The sequence below is a fragment of the Neoarius graeffei genome, chromosome 26 (assembly GCF_027579695.1).
Source record: "Neoarius graeffei isolate fNeoGra1 chromosome 26, fNeoGra1.pri, whole genome shotgun sequence".
In the NCBI taxonomy this organism is placed as follows: domain Eukaryota; kingdom Metazoa; phylum Chordata; class Actinopteri; order Siluriformes; family Ariidae; genus Neoarius; species Neoarius graeffei.
In genome coordinates, this window is record NC_083594.1 from 24617644 (window position 1) to 24636695 (window position 19052).

Here is a 19052-nt window from a genome sequence, read left to right on the forward strand (position 1 = left end):
AGGCAGGCACCTGACCCTTACCTAATTTTGCCTACATGGTGCATAAGGCAAATGCAGGGTTTGGCTTTGTGTCAAAAAAACTAGGGCAAACAAATTAAACGGGCTAGGAAATACTCTGAACAGTATAAATGAGGATAGTTAAAAATCAGTCTAATTTAAGCCTACAAGTCTGGAAGGTGTTAATCTGTATTGTTACATGATTATTTAGAATGACACAACCCATAGAATTTGCTTTTAAATTCATTGTGTAACATTTATATGTAGCTGTCTAATGACAACAGCTACATATAATCATGTAGTCATTAATATGCAAACAGGAAATATCAAACTGATTTCTGATATTTTTATGTTGTCATCATTGGACAAAGGTGGCACATTGGTGCAGTGGTTAGCACTTTCACCTCACAGCAAAGTGGTTCTGGGTTCAAACCTTATGGCCGATGGGGGCCTTTCTGTGTGGAGTTTGCATGTTCTCCCCGTGTCTGTGTGGGTTTCCTCAGGGTGCTCCAGTGTCCTCAACAGTTCAAAGACATGGAGATTAGGTAAAAATACCCAGCCACTGGGGTTGCACGAGCCAGTGCATATTTAGTGCCAATCCCAAGCTAGGATTGATCGGGGAGGGTTGCATCGGGGAGGGTTGCATCGGGGAGGGTTGCATCAGGAAGGGTTGCATCAGGAAGGGCATCTGGTGTAAAACCTATGCCAAATCAAATATGTGGAACAGATCTGCTGTGGCAACTCCTAATGGGAGCAGCCGAAATAAGTTGTTGTTGTCATTGGACAATATCATAAAGTTTTTGATTACCATTTCAATACAGCACCTTTTTAATACATTCCTGTTTGTAAGGCACATGTTAAGCTTTTATTACATGTTCTGTCCATGACCCTAGCTGAAAAATGCTAATCCTTTCTCATTTTTATTTGTCCAGCTCCAGATCTGTGTAATGAATATAATGGAGGCTGTCACGTGCAGGCTGATTGCAAACAGTCAGAGACCAGAGTGATATGCTCTTGTAAACCTGGCTACACTGGAGATGGCATTGACTGCTCCCCTATCAACCTCTGTGTTGAGGAAGCTAATGGTGGCTGCAGTGACTTTGCAAACTGCATTTTCATTGGACCTGTCAGTTAATATGACTTCTAATTTTTTAACTTTGACATTCAGTTTCTAGACAGAATTTGACAGCATATATTGACACATTTACTTTTGGCAGAATGAGCGGCGATGCGAATGCCTCCAAGGATATGTGGGCAATGGCATCCAGTGCTTCAAGAAGGTGGTGCCACCTGTCAATCGCTGTCTGGAGAACAATGGTGGCTGCAATGCCAATGCGATCTGCAAAGACTTGCATTTTCACAGTAAGTATTTTATTCAACATTTTCCAACAAGGATCTTATTTGGCATTACCAATTTTGCTTTAAGGGACTTTTATTATGTAGGTGAAGTTACACTACAATAAGAAAATGTAGAAACATTAACACTCAAACTGAAGTTTAAATACCCACAAATGAATGCAAAATGAACATATGTCATCCAATAAATTAGTACAGATACATAAAGTGCTATATGTGACAACTGGATTTTTCCTATATTTTGGTACTATGCAGACTATTTGATTGCAGTATAGATTTGCTTTATAAATATAATCAGAGTACATTTGGCACCACTTGAGCAGTTTTTCAGGAAACGTACACATGGGGCGATGTATATAGAAAACTAAGGTTTGTCTCATTTACACTCAATTCTGTTGTTGAACTTAAGTCAATTTGTCCTGACTGATACTGACTCTGACTAAAAAAAAAATCGTAAAATGAACTAACACAAAAAGGGTCAGTTATTCTGAAACCTGTGGTTGTCACTGATAGGGTCATAAAGTCATTAGATCAAGAATCATTAGTTTACAAAGAAACAAAATAAACAAAAGTTGCTTTTAAATTTTGTATTTGCTATATCTGATGATAAAATATGAAAAATGACTTTTACTTTCCCCTGCCTGGATTATGAAGCAACAAAGAACCATTCATGTTTTAATTTCTGCTACTGACCCAAAAATAGAATGATCAAAAAGGACATGGACCATAAACTGTAACAGTTACATGAGAACTTTTCAATTGGAAATCACTACCTTGGAGTGAATGTATTACCAAACTAGAAAAGCACTCAGAGAGCGCAGACCTCCGCCAAGAATCCTTTAAAAAAATCCGGGATCCAGAAGGTGATCCGGATCACTACCAAAATTTAATGGATTGTTACTTGTGCCCAGTCACACCTCTGGAAAAAATTTCAGAGCAATCCGTTCATTATTTTTTCCGTAACGTTGCTAACAGACAAACAAACAAACCAACGCTACCAAAAACATAACCTCCTTGGCGGAGGTAATAATAATAACTAGAATGCATTTCCGGAGAAAATGCAAAAGTGTGCTTGCTCAGGTGCGCCGCCATGGCGACCTGGCAAGAGAGGCGACCGCACGCCCACACGACAAGTTTTGTGTCAACACGCGAAAGTTTGGCCAAGACACAAGGCGGATTCTCATACAGAGATGACAGGCTGGCAAGGTTCTTTACAGGGACATTCCAGAGCATCAATACCATGAAAATGTAGATGTAATTCTAAATCCGTAAAGAGATATGACCAAAAACACGTTTTTGCTCATTGTGGCGCCCCCTAGTGGCCAAATGACACCAAATTTGATGAGGGTACATGAACTGGTGCCGAAAGTCATCTCAACAAATATGGTCTTGATACGTCAAAGCATTTCTGAGATATGAGCCAAAATATGGTTTTGCCAATTGTGACGCCCCTTAGTGGCCAAATGACACCATATTTGATGAGGGTAGTTTGGATGGGGTCCAAAGTCATGCCACTAAATATGGTCTTGATATGTCAAAGCGTTTCCATGATATGAGCTAACTTCCTGTTTGGTGGCTTCACTATCAATTTTGATTGGCTGCCATGGGCAAACGCTTCGATGTATGAGAGCGAAACGAATATCATTCATTAGGCATGGACTGGAGATCATGTTTGCCAAGTTTTGTGATGATTGGACAAAACTTGCGGCCAGGGTCACTCTACCTTCACTTTGGACATAATTCAAAATGGCAGAAAATATAATTAGGCGGAGAATGATGTCATAGGGTGCGTTGGAATTGTCTCTCTCCAAGGATTCCAACAGCACCAGATTTATGAAAATCGGACATACGGATCAAAAGTTACGTGCATGAACGCATGTAAGACTGTGATCAGTTGGTGGCGCTAGAGCGTGAGACGTACCAACATGAAACTTGATGAAATCAATCAGGGTCCACTCCTCTATCAGTGTACCAAGTTTCATGACTTTACACCTTACGGTTTGGCCTACAAAAGGAAAAATCTGTTTTTTGCGTCGCGCACCCATTCATTTCACAATGGGGAAAAAATTAATCCTTTAAAAAAATCCGGGATCCAGAAGGTGATCCGGATCACCGCCAAAATTTAATGGATTGTTACTTGTGCCCAGTCACACCTCTGGGAAAATTTTCAGAGCAATCCGTTCATTACTTTTTCCGTAATGTTGCTAACAGACAAACCAACAAACAAACGCTACCGAAAACATAACCTCCTTGGCGGAGGTAATAATCACTTTTCTGAAATTAAAGCGGTACTAATTTTCAAATACTTTTTGTCACCTGTTTTGGTAAATAATAATTATAAATAATGATTTTTAAAAAAGGTAGTATATACACATTTATAATAAACTTACGTATGCAACACATTATGACCAAATTAGTTATCTTGCTTTGCTGAGTCATCATCTGCAATAATGGTATAATAAAAGCTTTGCTAATCTGTTCATCCAATAGCCCCATTTCCCTATTTATGTTGCATTGTTACTGGATTTAGTGCTGACAAAATGGATTAATTTTAATCCATTTAATGGATTAAATGACTTCTTTTTCTGCTTTGATATTTTTGAATATTTCAATATTTGCCTTTGCCTTGACATTTTCATGTAGTAGCATTCAACCACTAATGGTACATTTCTTCTCAGAACTCGTTGCTGTGTGCAAAGCTCCAACTTAGCATAACCACAGGAATGGATATAGCCCAATGATCCACTTATTATTTGTGTAATCTACTTCTAGATAGACTCCTGGTAATCATGAACTTGGGGGTGACATACAAGGGTACTTCAAAAAGTTCTCTGCCTCACTCAGAAACAAGGGATGTAACTCCCATTTTGGGGCATAACTGGATACTATAAATGTCATGCTCCGCCCCGGACATCCACTCCGGAGATTACGGATCTCTCACGCCAGCGCCAATCCTGATCCGGGACAGGAATTCCTTCTCCCCTGAACTCACTTCCTGGTTTTCACTGCCGCTTATTTAAAGGCCATTCTCAGACTCCGTTTTTGCCAGAACGTCTTGTTTGCTTCTTTAGCCGTTTCTGTGCCTCTCTTGTTCCTCATGGTTTTTGTCTCTAGTGATGTTCTCGTCTATGTTTTTTGCACTAAGGGTTATTTCTGGTTCATGGTTTTTGCACAAAGGGTCTTTTCTTGTTTATGTTTTTTTTTGCGCTAGCATTTTTGTCTTTGCTTGTCTCGTTTGTGTCAAGTTGTTTGTTCTCATTTTGCCCGGACTATTTTTGCTATTTGTTTTTTGTCCTGTTTGTTTATCTTTTGCCACACCCTTTCTTCCCTGTATTAAATCATCTTATTTATTGGATTACTATCTATAACAATTCTGACGGGTGTGATACTAGATTACATTCTAACAGGGTGGGTGGAGCACAGAAGGACGGCAGGCCAGAACGGAGTTCAACAAAACTCTTATTTTTCACTCTCCCAGCCACACACGTACACACACAAGGCGTCTGGTTGGGGAGAGAGCTCCCTTCCTCTGCCCTCTCTCTCCTTATATAGACCCTTTTTCAGCGTCACATGATCAAACAGTTACGCACGCAGCCTGGCAGCGGAAGCAGTAAGCTTCACAATTGATTCTGGGACAGACTAGCCTACTTATCAATCATTTAAACGTGGATATATACTGTTCTCAGCATCAACATGTCTGGTTGTTGCGTATACGGTTGTACGACTCGCTATTCTAAAGTTTTATAGGATTCATAAAGGATCATACCCATTTCAGAGCAACAGACAGCAGCTGTGACTGCAGGCGATTAAACATGTGGACTGGAACAAGGACATAATAAAAAATGCAAAACAGCAGATGTAGACACCAAAACAATGTAGCACCGACTTAATGAGGTGGAGCAGCAAAGCTAGATCTAACGTTACGTTACCGGTTGACAGGTTTGGCTTATGCAACAGAGGAAAACAAAACAAAAAATGACTGAGAAGAGCAACTCTAATCCTACTTGTCCATCTTTCCACCTGGGTTCTGGCTTTGTTTTGTGTATGTAAACACAGGTGGCACAAAATCAGGACTACTGGAGTCCAATGACATCTCGCCTATAAAACACAAACACATTTGTTTTGCCTAGCAAGCTAATGGGCAAATCTAATAAAACTTTAGCTGCATAGCAAGCTAGCAGCTAGTGCTACTAGCCAAAGCTAACGTCAGTTTATCCAACAACTTAAGCTGCTTTTGATTATTATTCTACACCATGCAGGTAATCACTCATGTAAACAAGGCTTCCAGTAAAATCAGTAGATAGATAACCTTACCTGATATAAAGTGGGCGCTACAGACACGAGCATTTTTTATTATGTCCTCATTCCAGTCCACACGTCTAATCACCTGCAGCCACAGCCGCCGTCTGTTGCTCTGTAATGGGTATGATCCTTTAGGAATCCTATAAAACTTTAGTCCGCTGGTGGAATAGCGATTCGTACAACCATATACGCAACAACCAGACATGTCGATGCTGAGAACAGTATATATCCACGTTTAAATGATTGATAAGTAGGCTAGTCTGTCCCAGAATCAATTGGGAAGCTTACTGCTTCTGTTGCCAGGGTGTGTGCACAACTGTTTGATCACGTGACGCTGAAAAAGGGTCTATTAAATATGTATATACCGTATATCCGGCCACTGAATATTTGGCCACTTTCTAACATCGTCAACCCACTCATTGATAGAACACGGATCCGGGAGTCTAACACCATTTGCCAAAGTTAACTTATTAAGGTAATTTTCACGGTCTTTTGTTGATAATCCCCTTGCCAGAGGTGGAAAAACCCGGGTGCAGAAAGTAAAAACCCTGCCACATTTTTGCTCCAGCCAATTCAATGAACCAGCTGATCCTAATTACCACATCCCCTAAGCCAGGTTGATGAGCTAATTGGTGAAATCATCTGTGTTGAGAGCACAGGCAGAAGGAAAACCTAAGCAGGACTTTTACTTTGTCAATCCAGTTTTTCCACCTCTGCCCCTTGCATAGCTTGACAGGCTGTTTAACTCCGTCATACTTCCATTGCCAAGCTGCGCGCGCAACCGTCTTTGTTTACAAACAGAAAAAGGGTCTATAGGGTGCGGTCACTGGGGAAGACACAAAACACACGTTAACTGACATCAGGTGCAGTGATTCTGCCACTTACCTTCCCTGACCACGCCCCCGCTGCCACACTATCTGTGTTCTGTTTTTGGATCCTAACTTCATACCTCCACCAGTCCTAACAATACAGCCTTACATCACTGTCCACAAAAACTCAAATGAAAGCAATCAAAGAAAAAAGGAGAGGAATGCTTCGAGCTGGCGTGCTGTTGCTCCAGGACAATGCTCCTATCCACACAGCACAGGTGGCAGAAGCAGCTAAATGTGACTTTGAACTGTTGCCCCATGCACCTTACTCACCCGACCTGGCATCTGTTTCCCAAACTGAAATCCCACTTGTGTGATTGCCATTTTCAGTGATGATGAAGTCGCCCACGCTGTGGAGGAGTATCTGGAAGCTCAAGTATCTGGACCTCCTTCCATGAAGGGATAGCGAAGCTTGAATATCGGCGGACTGAGTTAAAGGAGACTATCTCATCTCATCTCATTATCTCTAGCCGCTTTATCCTTCTACAGGGTCGCAGGCAAGCTGGAGCCTATCCCAGCTGACTACGGGCGAAAGGCAGGGTACACCCTGGACAAGTCGCCAGGTCATCACAGGGCTGACACATAGACACAGACAACCATTCACACTCACATTCACACCTACGGTCAATTTAGAGTCACCAGTTAACCTAACCTGCATGTCTTTGGACTGTGGGGGAAACCGGAGCACCTGGAGGAAACCCACGCGGACACGGGGAGAACATGCAAACTCCGCACAGAAAGGCCCTCGCCGGCCCCGGGGCTCGAACCCAGGACCTTCTTGCCGTGAGGCGACAGCGCTAACCACTACACCACCGTGCCGCCTAAAGGAGACTATGTTGAAAAATAATGCAAGAACAATCTTTCTTCTGTGACATTTTCTGAGTGAGGCCGAGAACTTTTTGAAGTACCCTCATAATCAAGTGTAAATATGGTTTATTTGGATTATTTCAGAAATTATTCACCACTGAAATTGTCACTAAAGTGTGGAGTTTAATGGAAGATAAAGTTGAATTTAAAGAGGCTGGCTCACCCATCCCAGAAGCTTCTGCGCCAAGTAATAAGTTGCCATTTTCATATCCATGGATATTCCACTGTATGAAAAACAATTTGGCACAATGTGGAGGCATTCTAAGCCATAGGTCTTAAATTGTAATGTTAAATTGAAGAAAATTTTAAAAGTAGTTATGTTTTAAGTCCTTTCGACCGATCCATTCCATTTTGTATGGTCATTCCATTGTAATGGACCAGAACCAGTCTCCGCCATCTTGCGGGAAGCCAGGAAGGAAAGAAAATATCAGTCATAGTCTATTCAAAACTTACATGTATGACATGTAGATGAAGAAAACATTCAAGATGGGTTTAGAAGGGATCACGAACAGTGAATTTGCAGTGGCTTTAAAAAAAAAAAGACGACGACGAGCTGAATTCTTTAATTGGCACTTTTGGTTTTTAAGCAGAGGTTTTTATTTAGTTCACCTCTAGTTAATTGCGCCATCAGAAATCAATAAGTGTGTGTGTGTGTGTGTGTGTGTGCATGTACACTAATCTGATCATTGTCTGAGTTTGGAAGGCACCAGATTATCCAAGTGGTCATGCTAACATCATATGAGGCATAGATTTAAAGCCATTATTTGTTTTTTAGAAATCCAATAAATGCACCTTCAATTGGAGCAATAATTAGGTTAATCAATACATACATACTCTTGTGGACAATGAGGACTCATCACAGAATTGTCTATGACTGTAAAGCATTTTAAAACAGATTCCTAAGTAAATGTAGACAGGGGAAAGGGCTCAGGGAACCTATGTTTGTGTTCGAAAGGTGAATTAGCTAAGTGGAAGGAGATTTAGAGGACTCTTTCCCCCAAGACTCCCTGATTTCCCAGTCCTAATACTTTTGTGGAACACTCTGTATAATTGTCTTTTATGCAAGAGTGTAGCAGTATACTGGGATAAGGAAATCTGAAACAGTAATGTTGTTAAAATAATTTATCTATCAGAAGCTTGAATTACTCCAAAATATGAGATAATTTTGAAATAAAAAAAAAAACACAGGCAAAAGGTCAAGTGATGGGCAAACATACTAGACAGGGCAAAAACCAGAATCAAAAAAAAAAAAACACCCAAAAAGCAAAACAAGATCATAATCTTCACAGCTCATATCCTCCTGCTGTTTTCAGTGAATAAATAAATGGATCCATTTGGTGCCAGTTGGTGCAATCCTTTTAAGTGCTTGTGTTACCTCATTAATTGAGTGAATTTAAATCTGACAAAATAATACAAATTAGAGAAACCTGTATTTATACATTGCTTGAATAAATTACTGATCCTATTCTAGCATTCTTTCCGAATGCTATAAATATTTTTTTTTAAATATTTGGACTAATGCAATGTTATTATTGCATGTAATATTATTATTTTTTTAAATCATGCTATATGTTTTATTGATCTTGTATTATGTTATGCAGCTCCTAAAACAAGTATTACATTGTAATAAAACCATGCCTCTAAGTTTTCTGTTCAGTAGATAAATGTTTATAATTTTGATCGACACAAGTTTTAATTATGTCATGAAAATACGTTATTCAGCCAAAACAGCAGGTGTCTTCCACCTGAGATCACCAGCTGGGATGTATATGATGAACTACAGCACAGCAGAGGCAGCCTGCAAAGCTGAGGGAGCCACACTCGCTACTCTGTCCCAACTCTCTGATGCTCAGCAGGTAACACAAATTAATCAAATTACCATTTTTTAATTTTCTTTGGGCAAAGGATTCATGAACATTCTTTGTAGTGGCTATTTTAATCCAAAACTTTCCTAAAGCTACATGAGGTTGATGGGGAGTCTCCCGAAACACATTCCAGATAAAGCACACAGGGAGAGTTGAAATGAAATCCTAAGGCATAGATTTATTCCATCAACAATCCAGTTGACTTTTCAGAAGTGAAACAAAGGCTATAAAATAAAGTGGTACTAAACAATAAAGCGAAAACTTATGCGGTCGGAAAACTGTTTACTCTCTGCCACCTAACCTGCCGTACACCAGATCAATTCCTGTACTGTGACTAAATTTTAAACATCAGAATGTACTTTAATGTAATCACATGGCCAGCTGTTATCTATAGCTATTTTTTCTATCACCTTTTTCATTATCTTGTTCAAAAGACAAAATACCCCCTAAGCTTGATGGAATGAAATGCAGTCCATTCTGCTAGTCAGTAGAAATGGCAGTTGTTCCTGTGTAGAACATAGATGTAATCTTTCCAGACTTTTTGCAATTGTTAAAAAAACAAAAACATATTTTTCATAGTTTCATATACATGCAGTCTAATAATCCAACTGATAACTCAATTAAAACAAACTAACTAACTAAGTAACTCATAAGCAGTACAAACTTCCATCCATCCATTATCTGTAGCCGCTTATCCTGTACAGGGTAGCAGGCAAGCTGGAGCCTATCCCAGCTGACTATGGGCGAGAGGCGGGGTACACCCTGGACAAGTCCCCAGATCATCGCTGGGCTGACTCATAGAGACAAACAACCATTCACATTCACAGCTATGGTCAATTTAGAGACACCAATTAGCCCAACCTACATGTCTTTTGGACTGTGGGGGAAACCGGAACACCCGGAGGAAACCCATGCAGACACGGGGAGAACATGCAAACTTCACATAGAAAGGCCCTCGTCAGCTACTGGGCTTCAACTCAGGACCTTCTTGCTATGAGGCAACACTGCTAACCACTACACCACCGTGCCGCCTGCAGTACAAACTTTATACTGAATATTTGGTGGGATGTACCTTTGCTCAAAAATATTTCTGTTGACTGCTCTTTATAGTATTTATGTAAAAACATTTAATTTAATTAAAACAATACTAGCCTCATGTGCAATTTGTTCAGTTTTATAAAGGAATTAATTTTACTGAGCATCTTGCAGAACTAGCCACGCTTCTTCTGGAGACTGTCACATTTGCTTCTTTTTGCAGCAAAACCCAGCAGCTTTCATTGTGCTTTTTTTTCCTTCTGAAAACTGTCTCTGATGTAATATGCTGCTTTCTTTACTGACAAACATTTTACTGTAACAGTACAAAAGCAGTACAACAATCAAAAGTTTGGACACACCTAATTCAATATTTCTTTATTTTTATTACCGGTAATTAAAAACACTTCATGTCTCAAAGTAATGATGGACTGTTGTTTCTCTTTACTTAGTTGAGTGGTTCTTCACATAATATGGATTACTACAGTTGTGGAATAGGGCTATTTATTGTATTTTTATTGTTTACTATTTACTGTTTGATCTCAAACACATTAAAAAGGCAAGAAATTGCACTAATTAACTTTTGACAAGGCACACCTGTTAATTGAAAAGCATTTCAGGTGACTACCTCATGAAGCTGGTTAAGATAATGCCAATAGTGTGCAAAGTGTCAAAGTAAATACTGGCTAACTTAAAGAATCTAAACTATGAAAAATTTAACACTTTTTGTTTACCACATAATTCCATATATGTTCCATATGTTGTTTTGATGACTTCAGTATTGTTCTACAATGTAGAAAATAGTCAAAATACAGAAAAAAAAAACTATGAATGAGTAGGGGTATCTGTCTACCTACCTACAGTAGTGCTTGAAAGTTTGGGAACCCTTTAGAATTTTCTATATTTCTTCATAAATATGACCTAAAACATCATCAGATTTTCATACAAGTCCTAAAAGTAGATAAAGAGAACCCAGTTAAACAAATGAGACAAAAATATTATACTCGGTCATTTATTTATTGAGGAAAATGATCCAATATTACATATCTGTGAGTGGCAAAACTATGTGAACCTTTGCTTTCAGTAGCTGGTGTGACCCCCTTGTGCAGCAATAACTGCAACTAAACGTTTCCAGTAACTGTTGATCAGTCTTGCACACACGCTTGGAGGAATTTTAGCCCATTCCTCCATACAGAATGGCTTCAACTCTGGGATGTTGGTGGGTTTCCTCCAATGAACTGCTCGCTTCAGGTCCTTCCACAACATTTCGATTGGATTAAGGTCAGGACTTTGATTTGGCCATTCCGAAACATTAACTTTATTCTTCTTAAACCATTCTTTGGTAGAATGACTTGTGTGCTTAGGGTCATTGTCTTGCTTCATGACCCACCTTCTCTTGAGATTCAGTTCATGGACAGATGTCCTGACATTTTCCTTTAGAATTCATTGTTCCATCAATGATGGCAAGCCGTCCTGGCCCAGATGCAGCAAAACGGGCCCAAACCATGATACTACCACCACCATGTTTCACAGATGGGATAAGGTTCTTATGCTGGAATGCAGTGTTTTCCTTTTCTCCAAATGTAGTGCTTCTCATTTAAACCAAAAAGTTATATTTTGGTCTCATCCATCCACAAAACACTTTCACAATAGCCTTCTGGCTTGACCATGTGATCTTTAGCAAACTGCAGACGAGCAGCAGTGTTCTTTTTGGAGAGCAGTGGCTTTCTCCTTGCAACCCTGCCATGCACACCATTGTTGTTCAGTGTTCTCCTGATGGTGGACTCATGAACATTGGCTAATGTGAGAGAGGCCTTCAGTTGCTTAGAAGTTACCCTGGGGTCCTTTGTGACCTCGCCAATGCCCTTGACATGCCTTGCTCTTGGAGTGATCTTTGTTGGTTGACCACTCCTGGGGAGGGTAACAATGGTCTTGAATTTTCTCCATTTGTACACAATCTGTCTGACTGTGGATTGGTGGAGTCCAAGCTCTTTAGAGATGGTTTTGTAACCTCTTCCAGCCTGATGAGCATCAACAACCCTTTTTTCTGAGGTCCTCAGAAATCTCCTTTGTTCGTGCCATCATACACTTCCACAAACATGTGTTGTGAAGATCAGACTTTGATAGCTCCCTGTTCTTTAAATAAAACAGTGTGCCCACTCACACCTGATTGTCATCCCACTGATTGAAAACACCTGACTCTAATTTCACCTTCAAATTAACTGCTAATCCTAGAGGTTCACATACTTTTGCCACTCAGATATGTAATATTGGATCATTGTCCTCAATAAATAAATGACCAAGTATAATATTTTTGTCTCATTTGTTTAACTGGGTTCTCTTTATCAACTTTTAGGACTTGTGTGAAAATCTGATGTTTTAGGTCATATTTATGCAGAAATATAGAAAATCCTAAAAGGTTCACAAACTTTCAAGCACCACTCTACACACTACCGTCTATGTTGCCTACTTCTAATCCTGTGAGCTCAAAACTCTTAACAGGTCTTTCTTGTCCCATAGTTCGCAGGATAATTTCAGTTCTGCGTTCTTTGGCATTCAGCTGGTTCGTTAAGTTCTCAGTGCAGAACATGGCCGAGCTGCCTGGATCAAGAAAAGCATATGTTTTGATGGTCTTACTGCCTTTGACAACTTTAACTTGAACCGGAACAATAGCCATAGCACATTCCTTACTGGCCCCTGTTGCATGATTAGCTGAAACCAGTGCATTCTCAACAAGAGTTTCTTTTGGGTTTGTGGGAGTCTGCTGCTTTGTGTTAACACCGTCAATGTGTAGCAGTGTAGGATGTTTCCTTTTGCAGATTTGACAGTCCATTTTCTTATTACAATCCTTGCTCATATGGCCATATTTAAAACAGCTGAAGCAGTGACCATTCTTTTTCAGATGTTCAACCCTTTTGTCATGTAGCTCTGACGTGAATTTTGCACAGTCTGTGATTACATGTTTGCCTTGACAGAAAGTATATACAGGGAAGACAGCAGTGGTGTTAGTTTGCTGGAGCACTGTAGATGTCAGTCTGTTTTCTTGTTCCTCAGCCGGTGTCACAGTGGTAACAAAGATCCCCTTTTTAAGCATCTTCGAGTGATTCAAGAGAGTCTAGATTTCAGCACTGTGCCTTTAATGGGAGAAGGATCTTTAATGTTTCTGAATACAGGATGCAACAAGACACCTGACTGTGTCTCCAAGAACTCTACAAGATGTTTGAATCGAACACGAGTGCTGTTTTTCTGAGCAGTTTCATACACTAGGGTCCGCCATCTTTCACAGAGCTTGTAGGGAAGCTTGGATACAAGCAGTTTCAAAGTTGATGCAACATTCAATTCATCCATGTATTCCCAGTCTTGCATGGCATTACAGCATTCTCTCAAATATAAGGCATAGGCATGAAGTGATTTTCCTTCATCGGCCTTAATGGCTGTCCAGTTCAAAGCCTTTTCCAAGTAGGTGTTTGCAATTTTCATTTTGTCACCGAAGTGTCTCTTAAGCAGTTGTTTGGCTTCAGTGTAGCCTCTTCAAGGATCCATGTGCATGCAACTACGCACAAGGATTTTTTTTGGCCTGCCCTGCCGTGAACTGCTCCAGAAAATACAGCCTATCCTGACAGCTGCTTGTCTTGTCTTCTATTAAGTATTTAAAAGGCATGAATAAAAGACTGGAAAGACAGTATCTTCAGTGTTGTCATGACTGGACTCAATATGAGGGCTAGAGGAAGATGTGGCCACCTGAAAGCTACTGTGAATATGCCTGACTGCTTTCTGAAGTGGTGTCTTGGGTACTGTCGCAACAGGAACAAATTCAATGGCAGAGGCATCAGCAAAAGCGGGTTCTGTGTTAACTTGCTTACTTTCTTCATAGTACACATTCATTGCATCACCCTGCTGTTCAGCATCATCACTGAGCACTTTAAGTTTAGCATCTGCTACAGCTATTTGTGCTTGTAATTCCATTTGTTCCCGTTTTGATTTTAAAACAACTTCCTCTATCTGTAGTACATGCATAGCTGGTAAAGCTTTAGAACATGCCTCCAGAGCGGCCTTTTCTGCCACAGCTATTTTAGCAGAAGAGGACTTAGAAGAGGTTTTAGAAACATTGGAGATGCTATCTTTTGGTTCAGTAACTGTTTGCAGATTTTGCTGTTGATTTTTCCAGGTTTCAACCTCTTTCATGAAGTAGTTAAAGTTCATAATTCTAGGCTCATACCAATCCACATGATCATTTTCTTTTTCTTCATCATCAAGGAGATCTTGCACTGATTTATGCACAGTTTTAAAGTCATGAATATAGCCCAGTAATGCTTTCATGTGCTCCTCAATCTGATTGTTTTCGTTTTCAACAAGTAGAGCTTTAATTTCATTAATCTTCCTCGTGCATACTCCTAATTTACCTCTGTGCATTGCAGTGAGTGATTTTAAAAGCTTTGTAGCCTCCTAGGCAGTCTGAGCTTCCACGTAAGTCTCATCTCATTATCTCTAGCCGCTTTATCCTTCTACAGGGTCGCAGGCAAGCTGGAGCCTATCCCAGCTGACTATGGGCGAAAGGTGGGGTACACCCTGGACAAGTCGCCAGATCATCACAGGGCCGACACAGACACAGACAACCATTCACACTCACATTCACACCTACGGTCAATTTAGAGTCACCAGTTAACCTAACCTGCAAGTCTTTGGACTGTGGGGGAAACCGGAGCACCCAGAGGAAACCCACGTGGACACGGGGAGAACATGCAAACTCCGCACAGAAAGGCCCTCGCCGGCCACAGGGCTCGAACCCGGACCTTCTTGCTGTGAGGTGACAGCGCTAACCACTACACCACCATGCCACCCTCCACGTCAGTCATTTTACTTTTAACAATTCACAGTTCTCTTTATTTAAGTATCTTCAAAACATTCAAATCACCCAGTTCAAACACTACAGCTTCACTGCTGGCGTTACCGTCTTGTTTACATGCTGTGTTTTAAACATTCCAGCATATGTTCATTCATTCATTGAATTGCATGGTTACTCACGACCGGTGCATTGTTTCATTTCATTCAGCAGTGTCCTTCCACTTCAGCCTCAAACAACAAACTTTTCCACAGTCCATAGTGTTTCAGTTTCTTCTGTTCTCTCTTGACTATACAAACTGGATGGTTGAGTATTACCCTTACTCACAGGGAACTTTATTAAACACTTCCGTAACTCACTCTTTAGTACAATGCAGTCTCTACTCATCGCAGGTACAACAACAACTGCGCATGTGCAGTGCCTCCTAATGCAGTCCGTGTGTAAACAACAGTATGAAACAATCCCATTGTTACATCCCTTTTCTTTTAAACAAGATAAACAACAGTGAAAGAAAAACAATTTTCATTTTCTCTTTCTTTTTTCAGTCTTCCTCTCAAATTAAATGATAGCAGAATATCTTTGTGTCAACTCCTTAAACACTATTCATATTCACAAATACAACATCCTCTGGATATGAAGTGCAAACTTATCCATAGCTTTCAAACAGCTAAATTATACTCTCTATATAGTGGAGCTTTTCATAAACAAATAACATTACAGTATGAAAGTCCAGGAACGTTTTTTTTCCTTTTCACATTATAAAACACACATTTCCTTTAACATTTTCTCCATTCTCTTTCATTTGCATTTTTTTTCCTATGTCACCGTCCCCTCAGTTACATACAAAGTCATTCAGGTACCTAGGTTTCTGAACTACACGTCCATACTTTGTAACTTTGTAGTAACACTGTGATTGTTACCAGTGTCCTGTGCAGGCACCAGTATCCACAGGCCTTGTTGGTGTTGGAGTAACTGTCTCAGTGTCCATGGCTCGCCTGAGATGGCGGCGATTCCATCTCAGGACACTGCCGGAGTCTAGTTACACTTTGTAGGATCTATGGCCCACTGGGGTCATCACCCTTGCTCTTTTCCAGGTTGTGTTTGGCTCAAGTGGCTGAATTCACACACAGTCCCTAGCTTTTAATGTGTCCATGTCCTTTGCTGTACGATTGTAATATTTTGCTTGTCTTCGTTGGTTAAGTGTGAGTCCTTCTTTGATGTGCATCACTTTTGGCCTCAAAAGGCTCTCTTTGATGGGCAGCAGAGTCCTTGCCCGTCTACTCAAGAGCCTCTGTGCTGGACTTGCATTCAGCTCTTGTGTTGGGGTGTTCCTGTGATCAAGTATGGACAGGTATGGATCCTGTCCAGACATCTTTGCCTTCTTCATAAGCTGCTTGGCTGTCTTTACGGCTGATTCTGCTTTCCCATTACTTTGTAGGTAGCCAGGTGAGGAAGTAATGTGAGTGAATTCCCACTTTTGGCTGAATTTTTTGAACTCTCTGGAGGAATACTGAGGCCCATTGTCAGAAATGACAACATCTGGAATCCCCTGTCTGGCAAAGTGTGCTTTTAACTTCCTGATAACTGTGCTTGACATTGTATCTGGGAGGTAATCAATTTCCCAAAAGTTGGAAAAGTAGTCTACTGTTATCAGATAATCTCTGCCTTCAAAACTAAAGAGGTCAGTACTCACTTTAGCCCATAGTCTGTCTGTGATCTCGTGCGGCTGAAGTGTCTCTCTCTGCTGCTTATGATCTACTGACCTGCATACATCACACTTTGTCACAAATGTTATGTGTTCATTCATACGGTACCTGGCCAATAAATGCATTCTCTTGCCCTCCTCAGGCATCCCTCAATCCCCAGATGTGAATCTGTTGGGGGATGTCTCCCTGTAGTGATTCAGGAATAACAACTCTCTCTCCCCTGAAAACAAGTCCATCCTGGGTGCTCAGTTCATCCTGAAAGGAAAAGTAGTGCCTTATGTCAACAGGTACACTTAAGTAAACCTCAAAGTACTTTAGTGTCAGAATCAAAGCTAATGTGGAGGCGCACACAATGGTCAAAAGATACTGGTTTCCACTTCGGGTTTTTGGCAAAGGGCCCACACAGTCCACCAAGACTCTGCTAAAAGGCTCACCAAAGGCAGGAATTGGACATAAGGGAGAAACTGGTACGACTTGATTAAGCTTTCCTGTCTTTTGGCAGATGTGGCAAGACTTACAATAGGCTACAACATCAAGCTTAAGACCAGGCCAAAAAAATTATGCAAGATACGGTTATAGGCAGTGGCGTGCACAGACATTTTGGGGGGCAAGTGCTCTGGGGGGAAAAAAGGGCACTTTTTTGCGCATGTGGAACACCTTATTATAAAAGTCTGAGATTTAACCCTCCTCTTCTGTTCGGGTCGCCACTGACCCGTTTTAGTTTTTAAAGGTGTAAAACAACCACTTAATGTTAATTTATTACATCAAGGCTTTTTGACTTTGCCAGGAATCTCTAGTTGAACAAAATAGAAAAAGAAATTTTTGTTTTCCTAAATCTGAAAATAGTCTAGCAAAAAATATAATACTTATGTGCAGTTGTTTCTGTATTCGACGGGCTACTTCATGACAAAATAATTACAGCTTGGGCTTAGAGGGCAAACAATACATTTTCACTCGATTCATGTGTTACCTGGCTGGTGGGGCAGGGGAAGAGCTGACTGACTGCCCGATGTGTTGTCTGCGCTACGACAAGGCTGTGGCTTCCAGGACGCTATGCTGCTGCAACCTCACATTGGTTGTACTGCATGCTTGTTCACGTGACAGAGCAAGAGAGACAGAGGTCTGGTGTGTGTGCGGAGGGGGCACACATCGGGACATTATTTTCACACATGCTTTTAATGCTGCGGCTTTTCTAAAAGATCATGTCGACATTGGCCTCAGTAAACTGTAAAAAAAAAAAAAATTCAAAAGGGCACTTTTTTGGACAGAGGGCAGAGGGGCAGGTGCTTGAGCACCACCTCGTGTCTATCTGTGCATGCCACTGGTTATAGGTCTTATTTATGCCTAGATGTCCAGCCATACTACAGTCTTGAGCCAACCTCAATGTCTCTTTATGAAATGGAACTGGAACAACAATTTGAAATACAGTCTGCCAGTCATTCTACACAGACACAGTAGGAGTATGCCATTTTCTCATCAGAACCCCAGCCTTTTCAAAATATCCTGTGGCAACATTAACAAGCTCATCCTCAGGAAGTACTTGATCAAAAAGAGGAAGAAGATAATCATCTTTCTTCTGTTTCACAATTAATTGCTCTTTAAAGATGAGAGTCATCACTAAGGGCCTTTTCCTCTTTCACATGCCCAAACTGGCTCATCTTTGAGGGCTGTAGAGGGGAGCTCTCTTCAAGAGACTTAACATCTTCAGGGGGTTCACACATCTTAGGACTACACATAAAGGTCTCTGATAAATCAAACTCGGAGAAATCCTCAACATAAGAGGGTTGCTCAGAAAGCCTCTTTGACATAGCCCGAGTAACAGCATAGGCTGAGAACACAGGATATTTCTGCAACAGCAAATCAGGACTATCAACAGGTAGAGGAACAGAAATCACCTGTGGGTGAGCTAGGACTTTACCTCCTGCCAAATCATTACCCAGAATAAAGGTGACACAGGTAAATTAGGTCTAATACCCACAACAACTCATCCTGAAACAAGAGGAGATTTAAACTCAATCTTGTGCAAAGACACATTAACAAACCCCATCTCAGCACCTTGAATTAATACACTGGAGTCAGTGGCAGTTTGTTCAGAAAAAGGTAACACCCGTTCTAAAATAAATGACTGGGTAGCTCCTGTGTCATGCAAAATCTTGACAGGAACCCAAGCCTTAGGATCAGTATTCAAAGACACCCAACCATCCATGATAGATGG

At 40.7% G+C, this 19052-nt stretch overlaps 1 protein-coding gene across 6 annotated transcripts in view; it reads left to right on the top strand.

Moving 5' to 3' along the window:
• Nucleotides 1-19052, top strand: part of stab1 (stabilin 1) — a 403938-nt gene that overhangs the window by 320067 nt on the left and 64819 nt on the right. For all 6 annotated transcript variants that reach the window (XR_009651684.1, XM_060910924.1, XM_060910926.1 and 3 more), the window contains 3 exons: nt 930-1123; nt 1215-1359; nt 9114-9247. Coding sequence is in view for 5 of the 6 variants with exons in the window: in XM_060910924.1 (XP_060766907.1) it covers nt 930-1123; nt 1215-1359; nt 9114-9247 (473 nt within the window). In the remaining variant the exon portion in view is untranslated. The remainder of the gene's footprint in view (nt 1-929; nt 1124-1214; nt 1360-9113; nt 9248-19052) is intronic.